The sequence below is a fragment of the Parasteatoda tepidariorum genome, chromosome 9 (assembly GCF_982258835.1).
Source record: "Parasteatoda tepidariorum strain Cologne lab strain chromosome 9, Ptep-v5.0, whole genome shotgun sequence".
NCBI classification, from domain to species: domain Eukaryota; kingdom Metazoa; phylum Arthropoda; class Arachnida; order Araneae; family Theridiidae; genus Parasteatoda; species Parasteatoda tepidariorum.
This window is the reverse complement of record NC_141763.1, coordinates 47,521,586-47,549,201: the sequence shown is the minus strand read 5'-3', so window position 1 is coordinate 47,549,201 and position 27,616 is coordinate 47,521,586. Positions and strand designations below refer to the sequence as shown.

Genomic DNA, 27,616 nt, shown 5'->3' with positions numbered 1-27,616 from the left:
CGGTGGCAATGCTTGCTTTGTTTTGAAAACACCAAAGCATTCTGCCTTTTAATAATGTGTTTCTGATCTAATATATATAATTCTCTTACGTGGCTCCCAAATTTTGGCTGAAGTACTTTGTACAACTAAATAAGATTCTTTTCACAACAGTTAAATATTTACTTTATTTTCTTCATTCATAGAGAAAACCGTCGGCAAAGAATTCTGTTAGGTTAAAAAACATTTCGCTAAAAAAATAACGAATTCTAAAAGAAATAAAAATAAACAACTTAAATAAAAATGCTGTTGCCAGCCATAGAATTTTTTGAAAGTTAACTTAGCAACATAAATCAAAATGACATAGAAGCGCAACTAGATCAAAATTATGATACCTGAGCGCTTGACGTAACAAATCCTTCAATTCTAAAAGTGTTGTATCGCCAAATGCCCAAATTAACAATTGTGTTCTTAAAGAAATTCTATAAAAAGTTTTAAATAAACAACCTACTTCTACAATTGCTTCTTGAAGAACTGGGCTCATTGATTAAAAATATTGTTTTAATTTTACAGTATTAACTTAACTTCTACTTACATTATTGCTATGACCCTCTTTCATTACATTTTACACCTTCATGCTAAATTTGAGGACTTTAAGTTGTTTTGTGGTTGAATACTGACATTTAGAAATGTGTACATAAAAAAATAATATTTAGAGGTCAGAAAAAGTTTTTGCCTCAGAAAAATTTGAATTGTTGACACTGAATTTAATAATGGAAACAATAATTTTTGTGAAAAATTGAATTGTATTGCTGACATCAAAACTAAAAATATTGTGTTTCAACTTAACAATACTACCTTAATTTTACTGACATTTAGAACAAAATTAAGGTTTAGAATAGCCTCGGAGAAATTTCAACTGTTAACAATGACTTAAACAAAATGTTTTATTTTAACTGGCAAATACTATATTATAATTTTAACTTTTTCTATGACTATACTCATTTTCTTACTCTTTTCTTTGTTTTTATACATTTTATATTTTTGTGATAAAATAAAAAACTTATAGTTGTTCTGCTTCTGAATACTGATGAAAACACTAAATGATGGGCTTCATCAACAATCAAAAATATACACATTTATTTCACAAATTCCATATCATTAGGGTGGCGCCCTTCAGGGAATTAAAAATACAAAATTATCTTCATCAAAGCCGATGCTTTTCATCCGGCGTTCAGTGGCAGACTACTATTTCATATTGTTTTACAACACATGGCTTTAGCCTTTCTGGTGGGAAAGACTTTAAAACAAAACTTACAACAGTTACTTTTCTCAAAAACTGAAGTTTAGAATAGTGTGATTAAGCAAAACATGTGAACTGTTTGCAATTTCAAATTAATATTGAAATGTACAGGTTTCGAATTTTCTACAGTGAAAAGTTTTCGGAACTTCAGTATTCAATAAAGTATTCAAAAGCTAGACGTTAAGAACGTATCCATGAGCGAGCAAAGCGAGCATTGGATTGCGAAGCAATCCGAAATGAACTGCGAAAGCAGTTCCGGCGGTTGGCGAGCGCCAGCGAGCAGGGGGCGAAGCCTCCTAGTAAATAAGAAATTCTCTAAAGAATTATTATTTTTCTTCTGCGCTTTTCGATTTTTAAAATGACATTATTCCTGACTAAGCTTCGATCCCGATATTTAAAGACTTGCCACGTCTTAACACATGAAGATTTATTGTGAGCAAAATGAAATATTCCATCTCCCAAATTGCTGCTGTAATTTCTAAACTTTTTAACTTTTCGAAAACTACGAAATTATTATGGCTAAACTTCTACATTCATTATTTGAACTCTTTGTTAACTGTGTATCCAAGAAGAAGTAAATAAGTAGCAAGATGGTTATCTGTCTGTATTAATTATAATTTCAACAAATAGCAAAGTATAAGATAATAATGATAAAAATAATAATTAATAATTGAAATTTATAATTTTTGTTTACCATACAAGAAATTATAAGTTTGTTAAATGTTTCGCACATTCTCTACTTTGCCCATTAACGGTTTACTGATTCCCTACGTCAATATTAGTTCCCTTCTTTTTTTCTTTCTATTTTTTTCTTTTAACAACTCCCTATGTCGAAAATCATTTATAGTAGCAGTTGCCATGGCTACACGAACCAAAATCTATTTATATATTTTTCTTCTTTGGCACCATAAACTCGAGCATTTCTCTATCTATCGCCATCATTTTAGTTATTATTCATTTTATTAGATTGTCTTAAGATAATTATTTAAATAGTTAATTATACATTAAGTATTTATTAAGAGTAATTTCGTATTTTTATAAAAAATAAAGACTTGGTTTCGAAGTTATTTATATTTATTTTTGCTTCTTTCTAAAATGGCTGTAAAAGTTTTAAGCATTAACGGTGCTATGGTGCCCCATACTTTCATGCTATCATACTGTCATATCATGGACTGGTTACGGGATTCACCTTTTTCAAGCAATAGTAAGTATATGAGCTGCGATGGCTCAGGGGATAGAGCGTTCGCCATCCAATGAGGCGAACCGGGTTTGAATCCCAGTCGATACGAATTCCGCATCCGGTTTGCACCGACCACAGTGATAACGTGAAATATCCTCAGTGGTAGACGGATCATGGGTTAGAGTTCCCTTGCCGCCGGGCTAACCGTGGGAGGTTCTCGTGGTCTTCCTCACCATGTAACGCAAATTCGGGTTAGCTCCATCAAAAAGTCCTCCACGAAGGCAAATTTCTTCCTATACTCGATCCAGGAGTTCCCTTGTCTTCTGGATTGGGTTCAAAATTACAAGGCTACCGAGTTGAACATTAGTAGTCGAAAATTCATAAAATTGGGTTGGCTGTTCAACGACGGTTATAAAATAAAAAATTAAATAGCAAGTATATATCTTATGATACTCGGATAGACGAGTTGTATGGCTGAAGAGGTGCGTGAGGAAGTAGTACAGCACGTAATGAAGCATTGTGATGAGTTTTCTATCTCATCTCTCGACAGAGATGGAAATTATTTTGTTGTTGTTCTCATCCCCATGACCAGCTGAGCTAGATCAGGTCCATGAGCTCGTTCACTCTAAGAAAGTCTAGCACCAGCAGAGGAGCTTGAACCAGGTCCTGCCTGGTAAGTCCCAGACACGATAAAATATGGTCAGGGGAGGCCTGGGCTGCAGAACACTTAGTGCAAATTTCGAAGTGTTTATTACCATCGTTATAAGTCATTGATGACTAATGTCCACTGAGGAAACGAGTAATGGCAGTTTGTTCTCGTCTATTTCTGCCCCGAGCCAAGAAGCCCCCTGGGCACCTACTCTGTTACCATGAGTGTACCGGCGGGACCGTCCAAATGGCCATACTCTTTGCCTTACATTTAGAAAGTAAGAGGAGCGACAGTCGTAATGGCCACTTCAGCACCTGCTTTGGCCAAACTGTCAGCAATCTCATTTAGAAACCGCTGGTGCTCCAGGTTTCTGACAACAGAAGCTGCCCCTAACCCCATCCATGAATTGTTCACTCGGAAATTATCTTAATGCATTTGCTGCTTACTATGCTGAAATGTCCTGAACTTATTTTTACAGTGATTTGTATGACTTAATGGCTGCCGGACAGATTTTAAATTGTTAATAAATTCAACACATAAAAAACTTTAACAAACAATATCGCGGACTTCCCTTGAAAATAGTTAAAATTTAAATAAAATACGAAACGAAGCCACGGGCAACAGCTAGACAGTGAAAAATTTGGATAATATATTGTTTAAAAATATTTAAGGTGTTAGGATTGGAGAAATGGTTGAATAATTAGAATATTTAAATACAGTTGTGCCGTGCATTCGTTTTTGTTCATATATTATACAAGATAATTTTGAAAAGTGACCAAACTGGTCTTCAAAAAGCAGATAGTAACTAATAATCTATAATTGCAACTTAAACCTAAAATAAACTATTAAGGAAACATAAGTAAGAATTAAAAAAAAATTAATTCTTATGAAATACGTGAACCAAATTTTTTTTCTCCCTTTTATCAGGCTCTATATCATTAATCACTTTTTATAATATATTAAACAATACCCTAAACTGACACATGAATAAATCTTAAAAATGACTTCGTATAAAATTGGAAAAACGGAAGGTCAACATAGTACGAAAAGTATTAAATAACGCGCTATTTAATGACTTTGGATATTCAAGATTTTATCCTTTCAGATTTTTTATGTTACAACAACTTCTGGTGTTTATAATGTGACTGTAATGTTAAAACAAAAATAAACTTGGAATAGAAAACAATATTACAACTTAACTTACACTTTTATACGAAAACACTCTTTAACAGTGATAGTATATTTCCGACTGGGTATTTATTTTCGTTATAATAAGTATCAAAATAAAATATATTTTGTTCTAATAGGCTCTAAAATCAAGTCAATAAGACTATATAAAGCTATATGGAAAAGTACTAATATTAGGTAGAAAAAGAAATTGATTTAGTTAGAGGCTGCCTTTGTATGACGTCGTGTGCTAAGAAACAAAAAATCACACAAAAATAAAACAAAAATCAACTAAGTTATTTTTTCAACAAAAACTCCTTTATTACTATCGTTCATCGGCTCCGAAACATTTTCTTATTCTCCTGTGTACAGATACTTTTTGCGTGAAATATTTATTAATATTATGGTAAATAGTTTTTTGGTTTGTTTTATAAGATTTTAATTTACATAATAAATTGTATAATTCAGGTTTTATTGCGTGTGTCAAAGCTGTTTTATGAAAAATAATATTCTTTCTTGGCAATATTAATGAATTATTGTCTGTTTCTCAAAAATATGTCACGCGACTGATTTTAAAATTTTACATTCTGACTTATTACGCTTCTTCTTCTGCATGCACAACGCTTCTCCCTAATCATCTGCAATAAATTCATATTATTTTACTCATTCGCTGTGGTCGACTCGACCCCTAGGTCGACTCATTTGCAGGCCGAATAATTGTTTTAAGACTTAAATATTATTAGTTTTTTACTTTACATGCATTGTAGTTGCAGCATTATAAACTATTTCTCCCCAACAAAAAGAATGCATAATTGTATTTGCTTTCATCTCGATACCAGTTATTTGCACATTTATATCCGATTGTATTTTTCAGCTCATTTGTTAGCCAAAAATAAAACAAGATGACAAAATCATTAGATTAACAGAAAATCGTATAGCGAGTACATTTTAGGAATTTCCCCAAACACCTCAAATCATCTTTGTTTATTCCAAACTAGGGCTCAAATATCAAAAGTCACGGCCAAAATCGAAAGGATCCGTGATCCTCTGGGACACGTGCCATCCCCCTGGCCACAATTACTATTCGCGTGTTTAGCGCCTTTAATCGTGGCCAAACACAGGATGTTGGCCAACTTGCTGATTGCCAGGACAGCGGCTCTTAACCATGGGCGTCGACTTCCTCGAAATATTAACCTGCTTTCAACCATGTTAATGATTAATTTTTGTGTTCACTTATTTAAATAACAGAATTGCCCTTGACTGAGTAAAAATAGGAAAACAAGGCTTTTTGGAAATATTTTTAATCATATATTTTGTATTAAACATCTAAGCCAGTCGGAACAAGAAAAAATATTTTAAAGCTTTTATGGAAATATATTTATAATTATAATGGTTTTTAAGCTTCTTCACAGATAGGTTCCTTATAATATTTCAGGATTTTTTTCCCTATTTATCTGAATTTACGATGACACTTAATAGTCATCTGATTTAAGAGAGACATTTCTTACATGCATCCGATTTAACAGCCTTTTAAAATGGCGCAGGATATTATCATTGTAGTTACGGCTTATATATGTAAATATACACTAACTGCAACCATAAATCGGTATGAAATTTGCACTAATAATTAACTAACTCTGCATTATGAATATTATACCACAACGTAATACTTTCATAATTTATTTGCATTTCGATATTTTTAAAAATTTTTTATAGTGTACTCTAGAGTTTACTTCATGATTTTACTCTAAATATAGACTCACTTTTCCCATGCTTAAGTTTTGAAATTACTATGCAGATGAAAGAAAGTTTGCCGTGACTCCCGTGGTACAGCATCCTCTTAAGAAGTTTCACTCACTTATAAGAGATTTGACACCTAGACTAGAAAATTTTAATTTTCAGTTAGGAGCCAGTGGCCGGTAATCTCCAATAACTTAATAGCCACTTTTTCCTCAAGCCTAATGAGTCGGTGACCGATACTGATAGATGCTTTTCATTTAATGACCACTTTTTGAAAACTTAGCTTGGATTGAATATTTTGTTAAAAAATATTCATATTAGAAATAATTTACGACTATAAAAAGTTAATTCAAAAATAAAAAAAATTATGAAAAAATTTAGTTCAACATACTGAATGTAAAGAACTTTAATAAGAGATTAAAATATTTCTGGATGCAAAATACATTTAATGCATAGATTAGAACTTCGAAATAATGATATTTTTTTTTATTATTGGCACATTGTATGTTACTGTAATATTTTTCATAATAATTAGTGGGTTAAAATATATTAATATTTTTTTAAAAAAAAAAAAGGAATAAAGGAAATTTAAAACATAAATTGTTAAAAAAAACTCCCTTTTGCATAAATCTGTCCATCACAAATTGATGGATACTGCAGAATCAAAAGTTTGAATCGAAACACTGGGCATTTTAATAAAAATTCTATTTTCCCCAGTCTTTCTGCATTGTTGTTGTTTTTCTCTTCTTTTTTTTTTATCATTAAGTGATTTTTTAACAAAAAAAAATCCCTGAGAAAAAGTAACCGGTTATTTAATCAATTTAAGTCCACCTCTTTTGTTGACTTACCATGTAACAAATAGTTATTTTCAGGTTTATCGCCACCCTTGATTACAACTTTATTCTCATTGTTGTCATTATCTATGGAGTTATACCCGTAAATAAGCACTTATTGCACTTGTAGCCTAATTTATAATTGCTCTACTGAGACCTATAAATTTTGCTCTTATTAATTTTAAGGTGTGTCAGATTTCTTAAAGATACCATGAGTTTAAAACCGTATCCTAGCAATTAGAATCAATATACATTTTAAAATTGTTAAGGTAATACTCATCGTAATAAAACTCTTACTGTAAATATGCACCTATAGATGTGTACATAATTTACAGTTGAACTAATAGCGTCCGTAAATTATTCCCTTGCCCATTTACTTAAAGAAGTTTTACACGTTCATAAGTAATACGCCACCCTTGATCAAAACATTATCCAAGCAAATCGAATTATTGTGCATTTTAAAAGAGTAAAGGGAATTTTCATTGTTGTCACGGACTATAAATTATGCGTATAATCTCTGTGAATTAATAATGACTTAAATCTATCAAACTTTAGAAAAGGTTCTCGAAATAAATTATGATGTTATTGTGTCGACATAGATGAATATTTCTACTGTGTGTCACCATCTTTTTATCTCTTCATTTAGTATTCAGTCATGTGTTTTTCACACACCGTTTTCTCGAAAATAAATATCGCAAGTAGGCTGTACTTTCAAAATAGCGAAACCTATTGAAGCGTTAATTTTCTAAATAAACAGTAGAATTGATTCATTGGGAAACATAAGTTCTCTTGAATGGTGAGTGATGATTTTTTCGCAGTTTAAAATTTAATGTTTATGAATGAATTGATGCTATATGATACACCAGTACTATGGCTGAAATAAAAACTATTAATTTATTCAAAGAACGAAGTTTTAACTTCATGCTGGAATAGATAAGTAGAAACCATCATTTAAAATACACCAGATATTTAAAAAAAAAGGGAAAAAAAGAAACAGCTGCTCCAATACTTTAATATTTAGTAATTATATTTTCTACAGTTGACAAAAGTAATAACTCATACAAAGCATCTTTTCCTCTAAGTTGAATTTAGTTTATTATGATTCAATTTAGTTATACAATGAGCAGCCATGTATACCCTAACAATTAAGGGAGAAATGTAGAATTATTGATTTAGAATGAGAGTATTATTTTATTGGTATATAAGCGTTGTTTCAATCTACAAAAGCCTTATTACATTAGAATTAAGCGTATTTCAGGAAGAGTTACGTATACATAGAGAGAGGGCTAATATAGATATATAAATTATTTTATTCATTAGTGTATTTAGTTTCTTGCATGTTATGATAAGGAGATTGAGATCCATATATGAACAGTTGGAACGTTTCTCATGTTTGAGTAAATTTCACCAAACTAACTCTTTGGCCTCATTTTAGTGATACATAATTTATTTGATAGAATTTTGGACTAAATTGACTTTTAAGGTAAAAATATTGTCCAATTTTAGTTCCTGAGTAAGAAGCAAAAATAGTAAAGTGACACTATGATCGAAGTTGCTATTTCAACTTTAAGAGAGATAGCTAGATAAAATAGAGGATGGTGACCACTTTTTATTAATACGTATATAGATTTAGCCACGGTGGCTCAGGGGATAGAGGGTTAGCTTCCCCAATGTGCTGACCCAGGCTCGAATGCCAGCGGTAGCTAGTCGATACAAATTCTGCTCCCGTAATTCTCCCCATACGAATTCTGCTAACGTAATTCACTCCAAATTGATAACGTAAAATATTCTTAGTGATAGGTGAATCATGGGTTAGAACCCCCTTGCCGTCGAGTTAACCATGGGAGATTTTTAAGGTTTTTCTCTCCATATACCATAAATCCAGGTTATTTTCATGAAAAAGTCCTCACGATGGTTAATTTGTCCCAATGCTTTATCCCGGACTTGCCTTGTCTTCTGGGTGAATTCTAACTTTCAAGACCAATGGAGTTGAACATCGATAGTCGTAAACTCAGAATGCATAATGCTCAGAATTTTAGAAATGCATAAATACACTACTTTTCTTTTCACTATCTGACTGTTTCATAGCATATATCTCTATAATAATGTATAAGTAATGTGAGCCAAATAATAATTTTACTTTTCAATATGCCAAATTAATATATAAGAAAGACTAATTCAAGTTAGAGAGATCGGGAATGAAAATTATTTTTCAAATGCCATGGATGCTGTACAAATTGGGTCATATTCAGTAAAGAGAGTGTATCAAACATTTCAAATTCCAAGAAACGTCATTTGAAGAACAATAATTTCAAAAAAATTCTCATGGGTCGTGGTTCAGTGCTTAGAAAAAAAGCTATTAAACGAATGCAGAAACAAAGATTTCGTTTTTTGGTGTAATTGTGTAAAAATTCTCGGATGCACTAAAAAAAACTAGATATAAAGCATCGTTATAATGATACAAATAAAAAAGCTGGATGCGATTAGCTTAAGCTATTCCTAATTCATTATTTTAATTAACTATAATAAAAGTTATATTATTTGCGTGAAGTTAAACCATATCAATCAAAACTAAGTAAATGCATACTTCTAACTACTCCATCTGGGAGAAAAAAAGAGTTATCAGGGCCTGGAACATTTTTATCATGGATGAAAAAGATCAATCGTTGAACAATCGACCTAGTTTTGTTTTGACAGAAGTGGGTCATATCTTCTACAACAGTGTTTCCCAAAGTGTGGTACGCGTACCCCTAGGGGTACGGGACCAGTTTAGCGGGGGTACGCATTCTTATGCAAAATATCTTGCAACAAACGAAAATGTAAATTTTTTTTTATTTAAAATCAAAGCTAGCCATGGAAATTCTCGATTGCGTATTTTTCTATTGACTATTTTTTGCAGAGTTGTATAATTAGTGGTGTCAACAGCCAGTTGTGATTTTTAACTTTTGTGCAATTCCCCAATTTGAAAAAAAATATTGAATGGATAAGATATCCGTTTAATATTAATACAACATCCATGCCAGAAAAATTGTCGTATGCGGAAGAAGAGCAATTATTGGAACTGGTTTCAGACTGATCCTTGAAAAATAAACATGAGGAGTGTTCTTTAACATGCTGCGAATGCAAAATATGTATCCTGTCTTAACAGAAAAAGTTGTGTAATATATTTTGCCTTTTCCAACTTCATATTTATGTGAAGTCGCTTTTTCAACATTCGTGGACATTGAGTCGAAAAAAAGAAATAGATTATTGGACTTGGAATCGCATCTCTGACTAAAATTGACCACAAGATAACCGAATTATAATGAATTATCGCAGGAAAAACAATATCATCCTTCTCACTGATGCAAATAAACTTATTAATAAAACTTTGGACCAAAAAAGAAAAATAAACATTTTTAAAAGAAAAATACATTCATTTTTTTACTAGTGGTACACAGCATTACGAAAAATTTAGAAAGGGTACACTAAAGTCATAAGTTTGGGAAACACTGTTCTACAATATCATCTTTCAAAAAAGGCTTTACCATTAATATTTTCACTTGCTGCAATGCAGAAGAATATATCCCCAATCCAGCCTGAGTGATGAAAGATAAAAATGAGAAGATGGAATGCTACCTGCATCAGTTTTCTAAGACTGTAATGAGTCCTGGAGAATACTGGCAATTCCCGAGAACACAATATCTGTCCTCAAAGCAACGGGGACTTTTAATTTCGATTTAATTTTTTTCCTAATTACACGTTTCTGAACATGCCTGCTTCTGGAAGAATCTTAAACAAAAATATTGTTCTAATGCAAGAAATGCAGCTTACTCAAATTAACTTAACGTCACCGACAAAATGAAGTTAGGATACTAAATCGGAGATGGGTCTTTTTAAATAACAACGGAGCTCATCTTAAATTAATAATGCTTAGAACTACGTTATATTGCATAATTTCCTGATGTTAATATGTCAAATACAGTTTAAAAAATGGACTACCAGAAGCAAAAAAAAACTTATAAGTAAGTCTAGAACCGAGTGAAAATCTAAAGTCTGGAGAAAAAATAGACACTTCCATCAGTGAAAAAGAAGTAAATTTGAAATAATCTTTTTCAACAGATTCAGGATTTGATACAAACCACTGCGTTGACTCAATGTAAATACAATATCACAATTAAAAAGGATACGATGTATTAGATGCTCTACAAAACATGTACAAATTTTGAAAATCTAAATTTAAAAGGATATATCTAAATTTAAAAGAATATGGATTTAGAACAGTACATTAAAATTTGTTTATTTGATTCTTTTCGCTTTATTTTCCATGAAAGAAATCGTTCTTTGTAATTTGAAAAAAAAGTTATTCATGATTAAGTTATGAAATGCTTTATTTTCCATTCTTCAATTTCTTTTTTTCTTTACTGTATTGGATAGCTAATTCTTCTCTACCTTACTGCGAAATCGGTCGTTTGTGAGTTCATATTCAAACAATTTTTTTTCTTCATATTTTTGTTTACAATATTTCACTATTTTTTGCATAAAATATGTTGAGTAAATGTATAAGAATTTTAAATATACAAAAACATTTCTAGTATCGTTATTCTTTGAAGATTTATTTCGATTTTAAAAATCTATGACCATTTATACTAGACTTACCTTTATATGTACTGTTATAATTGTGATTATTAGTCTCATATTCTTTTGCTCTCAGCCCGAGGCCTCAATTCTGAACTACAATTAGAAGTTAGAGATAATTTAATAATTATATACCCATAGTCTTGAAGTTAGTGCGCCTAATATGAATTGTCCGAATGAAACGAAATTTTACATCTGTACAACATTGATTAAAATCGAAGAAAAATGACCATTTGTTGAAGGAAAAAAATACAAATAAATAGAAGTATTTGCACCCTTTTGCACCACCTCTGGAGCGAATACAGGATGTGATACGGTCGGGCCTTGAGGCATACAAGTTCTTTAAGATGTCCGGAGGCATCTCGTTCCACAGTTACTATAAAAACACCGTTAAATCGACTAAACTCGGAGGCTGTCCAGCTTGCGGTCCCAAGTGATCTCAGATATGCTCGTTCAGTGACAAGTCTGGGGATCGAGCAGACCAAATAAGGATGGCAATGTAGCGGAAGCATTTCTGTGTCTACCTTGTTGTATGAGACCAAGCATTGCTTGTTGGAAAATGGCTCCTGGGAGCTCTGTCATGAGGGGCTATGCATGTGACTGGAGGACGTCACAAACGTACCACTAAGCACCTCACCGCTGTGGCACCTCATCCGCTGTGGCACCTCATACCATCACATCTGCTGTGCTGTAGAAGCGGTGTGCGTTTGTATTGTACAGTGTTGGCAGAACTGACACCCACCACTGGCTCCGTTTAGAGTGGTGTAGCCAAGGTTGGCACGTTTCTGCCGAGGTGGTTAAAACCACTGGTAGAAACCGGTTAAAACCGGCATGGCAAAAACCCTTTTCTGCCTCATTTGTGGCATAAATTCAGAAAATGACATAAAAGTAAGTACTGAGATTGACATATAATGGATAATTCATAGAAAAAGCAATTAAATGTTAAACAAAGTACAATTTATTTACAAAATTATCACCATTCAAAATCAAATATTACATTGTTTGTACTCTGCAGTAATATATAACAAAAGACAAGTTTTAATGCAGTTTCTAAACCTAAACAATTTCTCAATTTGCTATGCACGAAAGAGAAATTTGAGAAGATTCTCTCAAATCCATCAGAACCAGCAGGCATTGCCATCCACAAAAGATTCAAACTGTTACTCTTATAATAATTGCATTGTTGCCATGCAAATTATGTCTTGAAAAGAAAAAACTATTTGAAAATAGCTCTATTATGTTAAGAGTTAAATGATAATTACTAAATTTCAGAATTTAATATAATAAACTAAAATCTAGTAATTATATTTATTATTACATTACTTTATTCTTCATTATATATAAATATTTGATATACTGCACTCTTTATATTTAATATAAGCAAAATAATATATATTTACAAACAATGAATTAAAAAGTTTGTTACAGTTACATGGAGTTAAATTTTTCAGTTTACTTAAACAAAATGTCATTAAGCAATTACTAGAACTAATATAGAAGTTTTTTTAGTTTCTGCCAGTTTTTACCGGTTATAACCAGTTTCTGCCACTGGCATGGCAAAAACCAGTTTCTGCCGGCAAAAAGCCAACCCTGGGTGTAGCTTTCGACGGGATCGGACTGCAACCGATTGGAACCACGTCCTCTTCATTGATGCATCCAGATTTAATTTGGCAGTTATGACAATCATGTACGAATGTGGAGACCCCGTGGTTAACGCCTCATTCCTGCACACACTATATAGCAGCACGACGTTCCTACTGCTGGTGGGATGATATAGGGTGCCATCGCAAACGACACTTGATGACTCTTAATATTGATACGTTCGTGACACCCTTCAGCCACATGTGTTGCTACTCAGGACAGGGCAATCAGGAGCCATTTTTCAACTAGATAATGCTTGGCCACACACAGCAAGGGTGTCAGCGGAATGCCTCCGCCATGTTACTATCTTTATATGTTCTGCTCGATTCCCAGATTTGTCACCGAACAAGCATACCTGGGAACATTTGGGGCTTTAAGTTTGACAGCCTTCGAGTTTCGTCGATTTAGTGGGTTTTTAAAGTAATTGTGCAAAGAAATGCCGCAGGACATCATGAGGGACTCGCATGCCTCAATGTCGGACCGTATTGCATCCTGTATTCGACCACGAAGAGGGTATTAAAACCTCAATTCATTTGTATTTTTTCCTGTAATAAATAATCTTTTTGCTTTGATTTTTTAATCCCTTACTTATATCAATGTTTTACTTACGGATGTAAAATTTCGTTTCAATCTGACATATCTTTCTATGTGTGCTAAATTTATGGCAATGAGTGTCATTCGTATTCATAGGGGGGAAATTTTGGGTTTTCTTCTGCATGTTACGCAAGTGCAAGGTAGTTTTAATCAAAATATTTTATGAAGAAGCTTTAGTTCCACACCTTATTCTGCAATTCCTTTGTTTTCTGAAATAGTTATACTGTGATAGTGAAAGTATACTATGAAGTTACTATGATAGTGAAATATTTAGTACTTCAAATCTAATATGGGATTATGTGGCCTTAAAAAAAGTTTCAGTTAAATTAATTTTCTAAACTTAATTACTTATTTAAAAAAATTTATTAATCATAATATTTTTTTATCAAAAAATAAATTTATTTCCCGATAATTTCAATTATTTTTTAATTTAATTTTTCATTGTAACTATTTAGTACGTAAGCCATTAAATTTATTATATCATTCTATAACCTAAAATCATAATCTCTCTTAAGCAAATTTCCTGTTAGGTTGTTTTTCTTTATTTTCAATATATCCCAACAGAGTCACGGTGGCTGATTGATACGAATTCTGTTTCCTCCTCGCATCAATCACAGTGCTGATAGAAAATATCCTCAGTAGTAGACGGATCATAGGTTTGAATCCCCTTGTAGATAGACTAACCGTGGTAGATTTTCGTGGTTTTCCTCTTCATGTTTCGTAATTGCGGGTTAGTTTCATCAGAAAAGTCTTTCACGAAGGCTAGTTTGTCGAAATGCTTGATCCAAGAGTTTCCTTGTCCTCTGGGTTGAACTCAAAATTACAAGGATACGGAGTATAGCATTGAAAGCCTTAAACTTAGAATTGAGTCAGCTGTTCAACGCCCGTTAGAAAATATAATAAAACGTTTCCCAAAGGGAATAATTTTGTTTTTAGTGCTTCACCTGTTTTCGGACAAACCAAAAAAAATAGCGGAATAGAAATCAAGAACTATATAGACCTCGTAATAAATGTCGTAGAGTAGTGTAAAAAAAAAAAAATAAACGCCGTTGCTCAAAACTAAAAAATTTTTTTTCCTTCTCAGATACTGTTTTGCCGAATAAGGAAATATCTTCACAATTTAATAATCCAATTTAATACCCGTGTGTTATAAATTTTTCTTGACATCACTGATGTATATACTATTACTGGGGCTATAAATCTGCATTATGTCTACATTGACGTATAATAAATTATTGCTTCGAATTACTATAACAACAACGTTTTTAGTTTTATTTTTGTTGTAGAAAACCCTTAGAAGAAACTCATATTCTGTTTTTAATTTGACTATGTTATGGCTATATATATATATATATATATATATATATATATATATATATATATATATATATATATATATATATATATATATATATATATATATATATATATATATATATATATATATATATATATATATAAGTTCAAAATGAAGAATAAAGCAAAGAAAAATTATAGACATATGAAAGAAAGGGGGGTGGGAAATAATAAGTAAAAAAATAACAAACAACATATTATTTTTAAAAAAAAAAAAAAAAATGTGAAATTTTAATTAAAAAACCGGAAAAAAAGCCGGAAAAAAAAAGATATAATCTTTTCATCAGCCCACACGATTATATCCGCAAAACAGAGTGCTTTCTGATATTGTATCAATAAAGCCAAAGCAAAATATATTAATACAATAGTGTGAGGAGCACTCAAAATTTTTTTTATAAAACAACAACATAAAATTAGATCATAAAAAGTAAAAATAACATGTAAAAACAGATAATAAAATAAAATAAAAAGAAAAAACATTAAAAAGGGGGGACTATAAAGCGAGTAGCAAAATCATAACAACTTACATGGACAGAAATTTTTCAAGAATGATTTAAAAATGTTTTCGCAGAAAGATTGCCAGATTACAAAATATGAAAACAAAAGATGAAAGCAAAAGCGCAAATCAAGTGTAACAAGAGGGTTTTAAAGTGTCGTTCTTACTGCACTGCTGAAGTGATTTGTTATTCTGAGTTTTGATTTGTTAGTTACCAAGGATGGTCCCGAATTGGATGTGCGCAAGGTAATATTATACTGGATAATTTCAATATCAGAAAGCACTCTGTTTTGCGGATATAATCGTGTGGGCTGATGAAAAGATTATATCTTTTTTTTTCCGGTTTTTTAATTAAAATTTCAAATTTTTTTTTTTTTTTTTTTTTTTAAATAATATGTTGTTTGTTATTTTTTTACGTATTATTTCCCACCCCCCTTTTTTTCATATGTCTATAATTTTTCTTTGTTTTATTCTTCATTTTGAACTTATCTAATGAGTGCTGTTTACTTGCAGCTTAAGCGCAATAAATGATACTTATTGTTTTTCTTAACTTTCTTATGCCTCTATCACACGAGAGAAAAATATGTGCAACTGCAAGTGTAACTGCAAGTGTAAGTGCAACTGTAAGTGAAATTCCTCCGTTCGGAGTTGCCGAAAGGGTTGCTTAATTGCCTGAACGGTTGCATGAAATTGGGTTACCATATTTTGTTATTTATCTTTACTTTTGGCTCATATTTAATTTTATCATATGATTCTATTATATCATAGTTTCTCAACGATGTTCGTAGAGATGCTGTAGAATATTGATTGATTTTGATTTAATTTTTTACGTTTGTATTTGTGTTAAGTCTTTTCTTCAGCAGGAAATTAAAATTCTGAAAACTTCATTTCCCCATTAGTGAAGTAGCATAGTATAAAAAGGATTATGATTTCTACCTCATAATATGAGATAATATTAAGATATCATTGAATTTCATGCTGCGTCCCTAAAAAGATAAGGGGGTGAAAGGGGGATGGACTTAAATACTATCTAGAATTTTGACGATTTTTTTACGTTGATTTGAGTGACTAATGTATAAAACATGGTGCGTAGCATTTTTAAAAAGGGCTTTTTAAGTGAAGTAGCATAGTATAAAAAGGATTATGATTTCTACCTCATAATATAAAATTATATTAAGATATCAATGAATTTCATGTTGTGTCCCTAAAAGGATAAGGGGGTGAAAGGGGGATTGACTTAAATACTATCTAGAATTTTGACGATTTTTTTTATCTTGATTTGAGTGACTAAGGTATAAAACATGGTGCGTAGCGTTTTTAAAAAGTGCTTAAAGGTGCTTATTTTTGATTTTCATTTTTTAAAGGCCCTTAAAGGTGCTTTTCTTAATAAGTGTTTTTAAAAAGTGCCTTATTTTCCTTTTTCGAAAAAGAGATTTATGAAAAGGAATGTCGATTTTCGCCACATATTATGTAAAAACGTACTTTTCACATTTTTCTATTTCACGTTTTCAGAATTCATTCGTCCCGCACTGGACTGATCGTTAAGACACGGTTCCCAGCAGATCACCGAAGTCAAGCATCACTGGCTATGGTCAGTGTGCGGGTGGGTGACCACTTGGATCAGTCTGCGTAGGGACCGAGGGTGTGCGGTATGGGTCCTCGTTAAACTGTGCTACCGCAAAGTGCTCAACTTCGCTCGCAGGTCGTCGGGCTACCGAGGCGGGGGTGCCATCCCCTCCGCAGAGGATCAAAATTTTGATGGCATGTCTTCGGATCATCCTCCGGGATGTTTCCCAGACCGTCGCCAATAGCCCATTGTGCAGCTCTAGTGCGACGTAAATTAACAACAACAGCAGAATTCATTCAACCATGATCAATTTCAGCGTACCGTCAGTCCATAGCGTATGAAAACGCCAATCATTTTACAGGTTTGGTGAAATACTTGTGAGTCCGCATGTGCGTCTAGTGAGCTGGGTTCGGTGAGATTCTTGCTCTCTCATGCTGTATTTTGCAAGATATTCTCAATTTCAGGCTTCATTTTCCACCCTCTGAAATCGAACCGAAAAATCTCTTGATCATTTTTTAATGGCTAATATAATCAAGAAAACAGTTCTTTGTCAAATTCTAGTTATTTTATCATGATCATGTAAAGTCTGAGAATTATTTTGCATTTTGTCAATTTACCTAGAGCTTTAAAATATTTTTTGAGTGCCTAAAATGTTCTTTAAAGTTGCTTATTTTTTGTTGAAAGATTTGACTCCGCACCCTGTAAAAGCATAGTTTATTTATATATATTTACTATGTAACATGCTAGCTAGGCAAGTGCGGTATCATTATCTATGTAAACACTAAATCGAATGAGAATAAAAACAAGCTGTCTGATTTAATAGTTTAACAATTCGAAAATTTATAAAAAGTTTAATGTGTAGAAAGGACAATTTTATGACTTATACCACTTTATGCAACTGACATTGCTATCTAATCAAGTAAGGCATTTCTTCAAATTTATTTTTTAAGCTTAATTCAAAAACATAGTCCTTTGAAATAATTCTGTAGAAGAAATGATGGTTTAATGTATGAAATATAAATTTTTGAATTACCTTTCACTCATAAAATATTTATAACATCAAAACTATTAGATATATCAAATCAATTCTATTTTTTAAATTCAGTCTAAAAAATACATAATAAATAATGTCAGACTTGTCTATACTACAATGTCTCAGAATTTTATTTTCATCAAATTAATTTACATTACATGAAGGGATCATCAATTTTATTCATTTACAGATTGCATATCAGGAATATCACTTTTATGAAAATTATTTTTTCCACTTTCTTAGTAAAATTGCTTTTTAAATATAAGAGGATTTTCAATGTCATACTTACATTTTATTATTCTAAAATTTATATCATTCATTATTGGTATAAGATAATTTAATTAAAATTTATAGGATTTATTTTGGGACAAATTTATTGTAATATACAGTATATAAATTAAAATTTATTTATAACTATTAAAAAAAAAACAATATTTTATTAGGAACATACTTTTAATGTATCATATTATTTTGTTATAGCCCTTTACGTGTTTTGTTTTGCATTTTAAATAATACAAGAATCAATTTAAAAAATAAAACATTTATTGTCAAGTGAAACATTTAGAACATTATTCATTTTTATTTCTTATTTTTTAATTTCTTCCATAAAAACAGTATTACATCTCTTTCCTTCTTTACCAGATAAACCTTACAGGATTATACGAAATATCTGAAATAAAAGAAAGAAATCACTTTCATGATAAAATTTTACCAACACATTATTAGAATAAGGAAGATTAAATGCCATTAATTTGAAATCATTTAAGTCCTTAGGTATCCCTTTTAAACTTATTTTAAGTTTGACAGATATATTTTGATTATAGTTCTAAGATTATTCTATACACTAATGAAAGATGGCAGGTGTGTTTAGTTTTGTAGTTCTTATGTTTGGATTGAAATTTGTTTCAAGAAAAATAAATTGTATTTATAAACGAAGACTCTTAAAAATGTAAGTATATTGAAAAATTAGTAAGGTACACTTACATACTTACTGTCATTATAGAAAAGCTAAGTATCAAGAGATAAATGTGAAGTATAAATAAAAAGTAAAGTATCATTAGTTAACTTTGAATAATTATAAACAAAATATTATGCAAATCATCATACACAAAAAAAAAAAAAAAAAAATATAGAAGGGATGAATGTAGAAACAGACAAAGAGATTGGGAATTTGCATTTTTAATAATTACTTTTTATATATAATATACTACCTTTCTTGTAATACTTTTCAATAATTACTGGAAAATGGGGTAACTTTGTGAGAAACAAGGTAAATATTTACCACACATATTTTCTAACTTGTTTTAAAATGAGATTTTCAAAAATTAAAAGAATTCTTAGGGAAGAATAAAATAATTATTTCACTAATAATTATAAAACTTTCAAATAATCGGACACATGCTTTTACAATCAACAGAAACAAAGATCAAAATTTAAAAATAAAGAAATATAATCATTATTATATTTTATGTTATAATACTGAAACAAAGTTTGGCGAGTTGCTTGGCGAATATTTCAAAGTAAAGCTTTTCGCCAGTATAATTCTTTACATATATAAAAATAGAAATTATTTCTATTTAAAGTAATTAAAACTTTGATCGGAACAAATTATAATAAGTTTTAATTTTATTAGCTTAAAATAAATAAATATTTTAAAAGAAAATTTATCGCAAAAATAATGTACTATACTTACCGATACTAAAATCGTGTGCAGGTTCCTGTTATGGTAGTACATCAACTGCATTGAGATGGTCATCTCATAGTGCGAAAGTATTTTTAATGCTTTCATTTTAAAGAAAATGTTATTATTAAACTAAAAAACTGTTCCGTTTCGTCTATAAAAAAATTTCATCCGATCATACTCTTCACCAACGTCGCCGCCATTTTTATTTACATTTGTATATGTCATCACATAAAATTGAAACGTCATAAAAAGCAAACGATCTGATTGGTTCATGAAAGAAATTGCCTGAACGGTTGCAGATATTTCGTGCAACCGTAATTTCTATATCACACGAGCGTTTTTTGGAGAAATTTCACTTGCAGTTGCACTTACACTTGCAGTTGCACATATTTTCTCTCGTGTGATATAGCCATTAGTGTTTTCTTGTATTTTTTTTTATTTATTATATATATATATATATATATAAGTTCATAACGAAGAATAAAACAAAGAAAAATAATAGACATATGAAAAAGGGGGGGGGGAAATAATAAGTAAAAAATAACAACCAACAGTTTATTAAAAATAATAAAAATAATAAAAAAATAAAAAATAAAAATATATATATATATATATATATATATATATATGAATAAAACAAAGAAAAGAAAAATTATAGACATATGTAAAAAAAGGGGGGGAATAATAAGGAAAAAAATAACAAACAACAGTTTAAAAAAAAGAAAAGAAAAAAGGATGAAATTTTATTTAAAAAACCGGAAAAAAGGAAGATATAATCTTTTCATCAGCCCACGCGATTATATCCGCAAAACAGAGTGCTTTCTGATATTGTATCAATAAAGCCAAAGCAAAGTATATTGATACAATAGTGTGAGGAGCACTCAGAATTTTTTTTTTTATAAAAATTACAACAAATAAAATAGAACACAAAAAGTAAAAATAGCATGTAAAAACAGAAAATAAAATAAAAGAAAAAGAAAAAACAGTATAAAAATGGACTATAAAGCGAGTAGCGAAATCAGATCAACTTACATGGACGGGAAATTTTTCAAGAATGATTTAAAAATGTTTTCGCAGAAAGATTGCCAGATTACAAAATATGAAAACAAAAGCGCAAATTGAGTGTAACAAGAGGGTTCTAAAGTGTCGTTCTTACTGCACTGCTGAAGTGATTTGTTATTCTGTGCATTGATTTGTTAGTTACCAAGGATGGGCCCGAAATGGATATGTGCAAGGTAATATCATACTGGATCATTTTAAAAATTGACCTGTTTTCATATTTTGTAATCTGGCAATCTTTCTGCGAAAACATTTTTAAATTATTCTTGAAAAATTTCCCGTCCATGTAAGTTGATCTGATTTCGCTACTCGCTTTATAGTCCATTTTTATACTGTTTTTTTCTTTTTCTTTTATTTTATTTTCTGTTTTTACATGTTATTTTTACTTTTTGTGTTCTATTTTATTTGTTGTATTTTTTATTAAAAAAAATTAAAAAAATTTTGAGTGCTCCTCACACTATTGTATTAATATATTTTGCTTTGGCTTTATTGATACAATATCAGAAGGCACTCTGTTTTGCGGATATAATCGTGTGGACTTATGAAAAGATTATATCTTCTTTTTTTCCGGTTTTTTAAATAAAATTTCATCCCTTTTTTTTTAAACTGTTGTTTGTTATTTTTTACCTTATTATTTCCCCCCTTTTCCTTAGTATTTCCCCCCATTACATATGTCTATAATTTTTCTTTGATTTATTCTTCATTTTGAACTTATCTAATGAGTTCTGTTTACTTGCAGCTTAAGCGCAATAAATGAAACTTATTGTTTTTCTTAACTTTCTTCGTGTTTTCTTGTATTTATTTATTTATATATATATATATATCTTTAACTTTGTGGAAAAGTTGTTGGCCGACAGTCGAATGCCTAAAATGATCCTTCGTTCCAATTACGTAAAAGCTATGTTAAAATTAGTTAAAATATTCACATTCGGGGATACGATACGAATTTGAAAATTTCTTATCATCTACGTTACATATTAAATTTAATTTATAGATAGATCCTCACATTATTTTTAGTGTTCTTCCGTTGAATTTAGATCTGCTTTCATCAACGCGCTTATAGCTCACGTGTCTAATATTTCAAAATAATTTTTTTAACTTAAATAATGGTTTCACAGTGAAGCTACCGAAATCAAGATTAATTTCAACGGTCACTGAGTGGGTGATGGACCACTTTGATCAACCTGCGAAGTTTCCGAGAGTGCGATATCGATCCTCATTTAACAGTTCTACCGTTGGAGGGGAGCCATCCATCCACTCAGCAGATAATCAAAATTGTGATAGCATGTCTTCGGATCACAATCAGTAATGTTTCTCTTGTGCGTACTACCGTTACTGAACTTGAATGAAATGAAAACGATTATTTGTCATGTTTTATTTGCACTCAAAAGAACGCAGACGACATTTTTAAAAAATAGGATGGAGTCTTTATGGCAAAGTGATAGCTCCCGTCAGACGATCTAAAAGTGGAGTCAATGAGTTCGAATCCCACTTAAATCCAATGTGGATCTCTAAAGCTGTCCTCTTATTTGTGCTATTTGTTGTTCTGTTTAGTTTGCTTTGATTTTATAAGTTGTTATTAGTATTAAGCACACAAGACCGCATGTGTATGTCAATAGATAAATAAATAAGAAAGAGGCCGTTTGATTTGCATCTCTCCGAAAGTAAAATGTATAGTTTACTTGAATATATTAGTCACTTAAGTACTGTTCATGAAACAAATCGTTCGTTAAGAACTTTTAAAATATAATGTACAACAATTTAGCCTTGAACTTTGCGTATCAAAACGCTAAGGCATATACATGTTTTTGTTTTTTTTTTTTGTTTTTTTTACAAGTTGCCTCTTTTCTTTTGGAACGAACTTAAACGATACATAAATGGCTTTGCTTACATTCGAAGAAAACGTTTTCTGTTTACACGAATTTAAACAAGACAAAAAAAATTTCTTTTATGCCGAAATCTGTTTTTTTACTTAAACTAACATATCTTACTCGTTATACGCGCCTACGCAAACTTGTAACTCTTCGTGGCCTTTTTTTACAAAAATTTTAGATAAAAATTTTCATTTCAATATAAAGAACTATAAAACTACTTTATTTTTACGAAGTTCTATAAATAAAATTCTTATCGCAGCAGCTTTTATTATGGAAATCCCTAAGGCAGCCAATAGAAAAGTTGCCATAAAGTATCTGTGTTAAAAGAAAAATAGTTTTACTGCCATTAAAACCTAAATGTGACACCTTTTTATTGATTCTGTGCCGAAAATGTCAAGTGGTTGTTAGCGTTTTAATAAGGATATTTAAACTTGAAAGACACTGAATGATTGTTCTCTACTATTAAGAACCGGAGGTTCCAAGTGAGATATTTTTAATTTATACCATTTTCACATCAATAGCGTTGTGTGTAGGAAGAAAAATATAAGCAAATTGTTCTAAGAAAGCCAGGTGTTCTGCTATAATATTATCATTTGTACGACATTGCTTTGACTTTTAAAATCGATTTCTAATTTGAATCTTTTTTGTATTTGACTGTTCAAAAAAATATTCTTATTGCATCGCTTAAGAATTTCATTATTCATTCTACTCCTACTCAGATTCAAACATTTTTAAAAATAATTAAGTTTAAATAAAACTGTTTTTTATGACTTTAAGAACATGAATTTATTACTATTTCATTGCATTGAAAACATTTTTTATCATGTTCTGAATTTTAAAAAGAAAATCAGGATTATGATTTTTTTTTTTTAACTAAACGTTTTTTTTGTAAAGTTACATTTCTAAAGTATATAAAAACAATGTATAAAATAATAAATTAAAACGTTTTAATAATTGAGATTAATAAAACATTTAAGTTATCTATTAAACTTAACATGAATATGCCACCTTTAAATATGTCTTTATTTAGAAGCAGTTTAATTTTATCTTTTTCAGAGAAAAAAAATTATGGTCAAAATTACCGGAATATGGTAAAATTTGGCTCAATGGGAGCACCAAAAAACTTAGTAATTCTTACTTAAGCGTATTGGTAATGATTTTGGTAAGCGTATTGATAAAGTTAACAATAAAATTTGTTTTATAATGTGTGATAAAATTTGGTAAATGTGGTAAAATTTCGTAATTTTATCACATTACATGATAAGTTAGAGCAGGATGGTTATTCTATTAAATTTATTTGATAAAGAACTGATGAACTATTAATTACTTGAGAAAATCAGAATTATAATTTAGAAAAACCAGAACTTCCAGTGAACCATTGCCATAAAAACGAATCAAAATTACCAAACGACTGGTTTAAATACCGTATATTTTGTTTCATTATATAGAATTGTGCTTTTTTTTAAATTAGAAATGTCATTACGATACAGTTGGGTAATTTTACCTGAATTTTTTCGCGATGTAATCTAGATGCAAAATTTATCTATTCGAACTTAAACAAAACAAAATTATAATTCAAATTTCGAAAGATTCCAAGAAATTAACAACAAATATTTTCATTTTTGTCGAATTCTTTATGCTATATTAACTATCAATTGTTACACACCACCATAAATTTGTAACACACTATATAATCTCTTTATACATTGTTAACTTTTTTGGCAGAAATTTGAGATAACATTTATGGTACAAAATAAAGAACTGCTGAACTATTTTTAATGGAAATCCCTGAAGCAGCCAATAGAAAAGTTAACACTTGTTCTAAAGTTAGGTGAAAAATAGATTTACCGCCGTTTAAAGCCTAAAGTAACACCTTTTATTGATTATGTGCTGAAAATGTCAAGTGGTTGTTGGCGTTTTTATAAAGGTATTTATACTTAGAAGACACTGAATGATCTTTCTCTACCATTAAAAACCGGAGAATCGGAGAAAGATATTTATAATTTACGCCATATTCATCAACTGTGTTGCGTGTTGGAAGAAAAATCTAAGCAATTTGTACTAAGCCAGGTGTTCTGTTATAATATTATCGTTTGTACGACATTGCTTTGACTTTTAAAATCGATTTTCTATTGAAGGCTGTTTGCATTGTTGTATTGAAAGCTATAATATTTCAACCACATTGCTTAATTATTTTAGACAAGCTCAATTTATACTATGTTGTTTTAGTTTATTTCAAACATATTCAAAAAATTGTTTAGGTTCAATAAAACTATTTCTATATGATTTAATGTGCATGAGTTTATTATTACTACGAATAAAGATTTTTTTATTTAATACACTATTCTACAATAATGGGAGATATTTATTAGAATTTCTCAAGAAATACTTGAGATAACTATTTTGTAATTTTAGAAGTGTTTAGTTCATGCGATTTCTCATATTTTGCAATAAAATTTAAAACATTTAAGGATTTAAGGGACCGTCAATATATTGAGAAAGAAAAGCAGGTATTTTTGGACACCCTATCTCAGAAAGTAAAGAAAAAAGCTTATAGCTTGTATCTATTACTTTCGTTGTAATTTGCAATAATTGCATAAAATCTAGTTTAAATATTTACGGAGATATGAACATTTTTATTAAAAAACTCATTTTTTTATCCTAGACTTTTTGCTATAACTTTAAGAACATGTAGTAAAATATAACATAAGAACATAATATAACATAAGAACTTAAGAAAATTTTTCGAGCAGTTTAAAATTAATTACAAAATTATTGCTTTAAAATATGAAAAACATGTTTTTAAAAATGCGTTAGATATCAGCATTTAAAGTAGTTCTTTTGTAGTTTTATAGTGGATGGTATTTGGCAACTAATGGAAAAAAATTGATATAACTATTTTAAAAACATAAAAAGTTTCAAGCAATTTTCTAAGTAGTTTTTGTACTTATTAAGTAAGCTCAAAACGATAGGGGATTTTCCACATATTTAATTTTGTTCATGCCATCCGGTTATTATAAGGTAGTGTAATTTGCAATACTACATAATAATATTCGTTGAAAACCCGATTATTTTTAGTTTTCTTTTAAACTGTACAAAAACTACTTGGAAAATTGCTTGAAACTTTTTATGCTTTTAAGAAATTTGAATCGGATTTTTATTATTAGTTGCCAAATATGATTGATTCACTACTAAATTATGAAAAAATAATTTTAGTCTTTTTCCACACATGCGCAATACAAAAGAACTACTTCAAACACTCATATCATGCGCATTTAAAAAAACAATTCAAACTTTGAAACAATAATTTTGTAATTAATTTTAAATTATTCCGAAAACTTTGTTTGATTTTTCTGAATATTTTTAAAGTTATAGCATAAAAAAGATAAGACAAAAAAATTAGTCTTTTATAAAAAAAATTTATATCTTCATTAATCTTTAAGCTAGATTTGCAAAGTTTTATACAATTATTTCAAATAAGAACCGAAGTAATTGATGCAAGTTACAAGCTTATTGCTTGATTTTCTGGTGTAGGGTTTTCAAAAATACTTGTTTTCTTTCGCAATTTATTGTCTGTCTCTTAAGCCTTTGAAAGCTTTAAATTTCATTGCGAAGTATGAAAAATCGCATTAATTAAAACACTTCTAAAGTTTCAAAATAGTTCTTTTCAGCATTTCTTTAGAAATACAAAAAAAATATCAAAAACTGAAAGTGTTTCTTCCATTGTTGTAGGATAGTGTATATTGGTGTATTTAGGTTGTCCCATCAGTTTGTTGAAATGCAAAAGTATATTAATATGCTAAAGGTTACCCAAAATCCTAGCAAGATTTGAATTTCACGCCATATGTGATATAAAATATTGACGATGAAAAATAAAGACAGAATGACTGCTGATAGTTCAGGGTTATCAAAATAGAGCGATGCACGAAAGAGCAACGTGTTTTTATAATTGAGGAATGTTGTATTTATTAAATGTTCTGTTTTGTTGAAAAAAATTGTTCTCACAGATTTTTCAATTTCAAGTTTCTGAACTTTTTTCTGTTTGATTTTTTTAAATCAAAAGTTTATTGCAACAACGCACTTTGAAAATTTAAATTGAGGGCCGTATCAACGACGTTAAGCCCCGTGTATGCAATAATGTTATTAAAAATTTCGACACCAGAGCTTGATTGGCCAACTTTCTATCTGATATTCCGTTCCATACATAACCATAAAGTATAAAATTTTAAAAAAATGCGTGAATTTTTAAAATATTTTTGGCGTGAATTTCGGGACAACTAGCATTTAACAATAATGTGCCCAATATTAAGTTAAACAAACTGATTTTTTAAGATTTGATACCTAAGACTTAAACTTTCAAATTCAATCAATTTCATAATATTTCGATTATTTCAAATATAAAGGAAGAATTTTTTATTAAAAATAAAAATAAAAATTAAATTTCCTTCTTGTGATTTTTTTCACAAAAGCATTTATCCTAAACCATTATATTCTTATGGAGCTAAGTGAAAGTAAATACAGAAAGAGAACAGCAAAATCCAAACTATAAAAAGTAAAGTAAATACAATAAGTCTGGAATTAATTTAAAACAACTAATTTGCTAAGATAAGAGATAAATTGGAAGTCGTCATGGAGAAATCTTCAGAGAAAGGCATTGGCTCACATTGGGCTGTCTGGCCAACTATGATGATGACGAATTTGCTTAGATTTGATACCGATTCTGTAATATTTCAATTATTCCAAATATATGGGAAAAATTCTCCTTCAAAAATAAGAAATTAAATAACCTTCTTGTAATTTTCCCACTAAAGCATTTGGGCTGAAACATTATCTTTTTGATGAAACTG

The 27,616-nt window shown here is 30.1% G+C and overlaps 1 protein-coding gene across 3 annotated transcripts in view; it reads left to right on the top strand.

The window, feature by feature from the left end:
• Nucleotides 1-27,616, top strand: part of Pka-R1 (protein kinase, cAMP-dependent, regulatory subunit type 1) — a 139,049-nt gene that overhangs the window by 61,514 nt on the left and 49,919 nt on the right. Inside the window, exon 1 of one of the 3 annotated variants that reach the window (XM_016067129.3) lies at nucleotides 7,487-7,644. The exons of the other annotated variants lie outside the window; for them this stretch is intronic. Coding sequence (XP_015922615.1) covers nucleotides 7,642-7,644 — 3 coding nt within the window. The 5' untranslated portion in view covers nucleotides 7,487-7,641. Of the gene's footprint in view, nucleotides 1-7,486; nucleotides 7,645-27,616 lie in introns of those variants that run through there. 3 annotated transcript variants of the gene reach the window in all.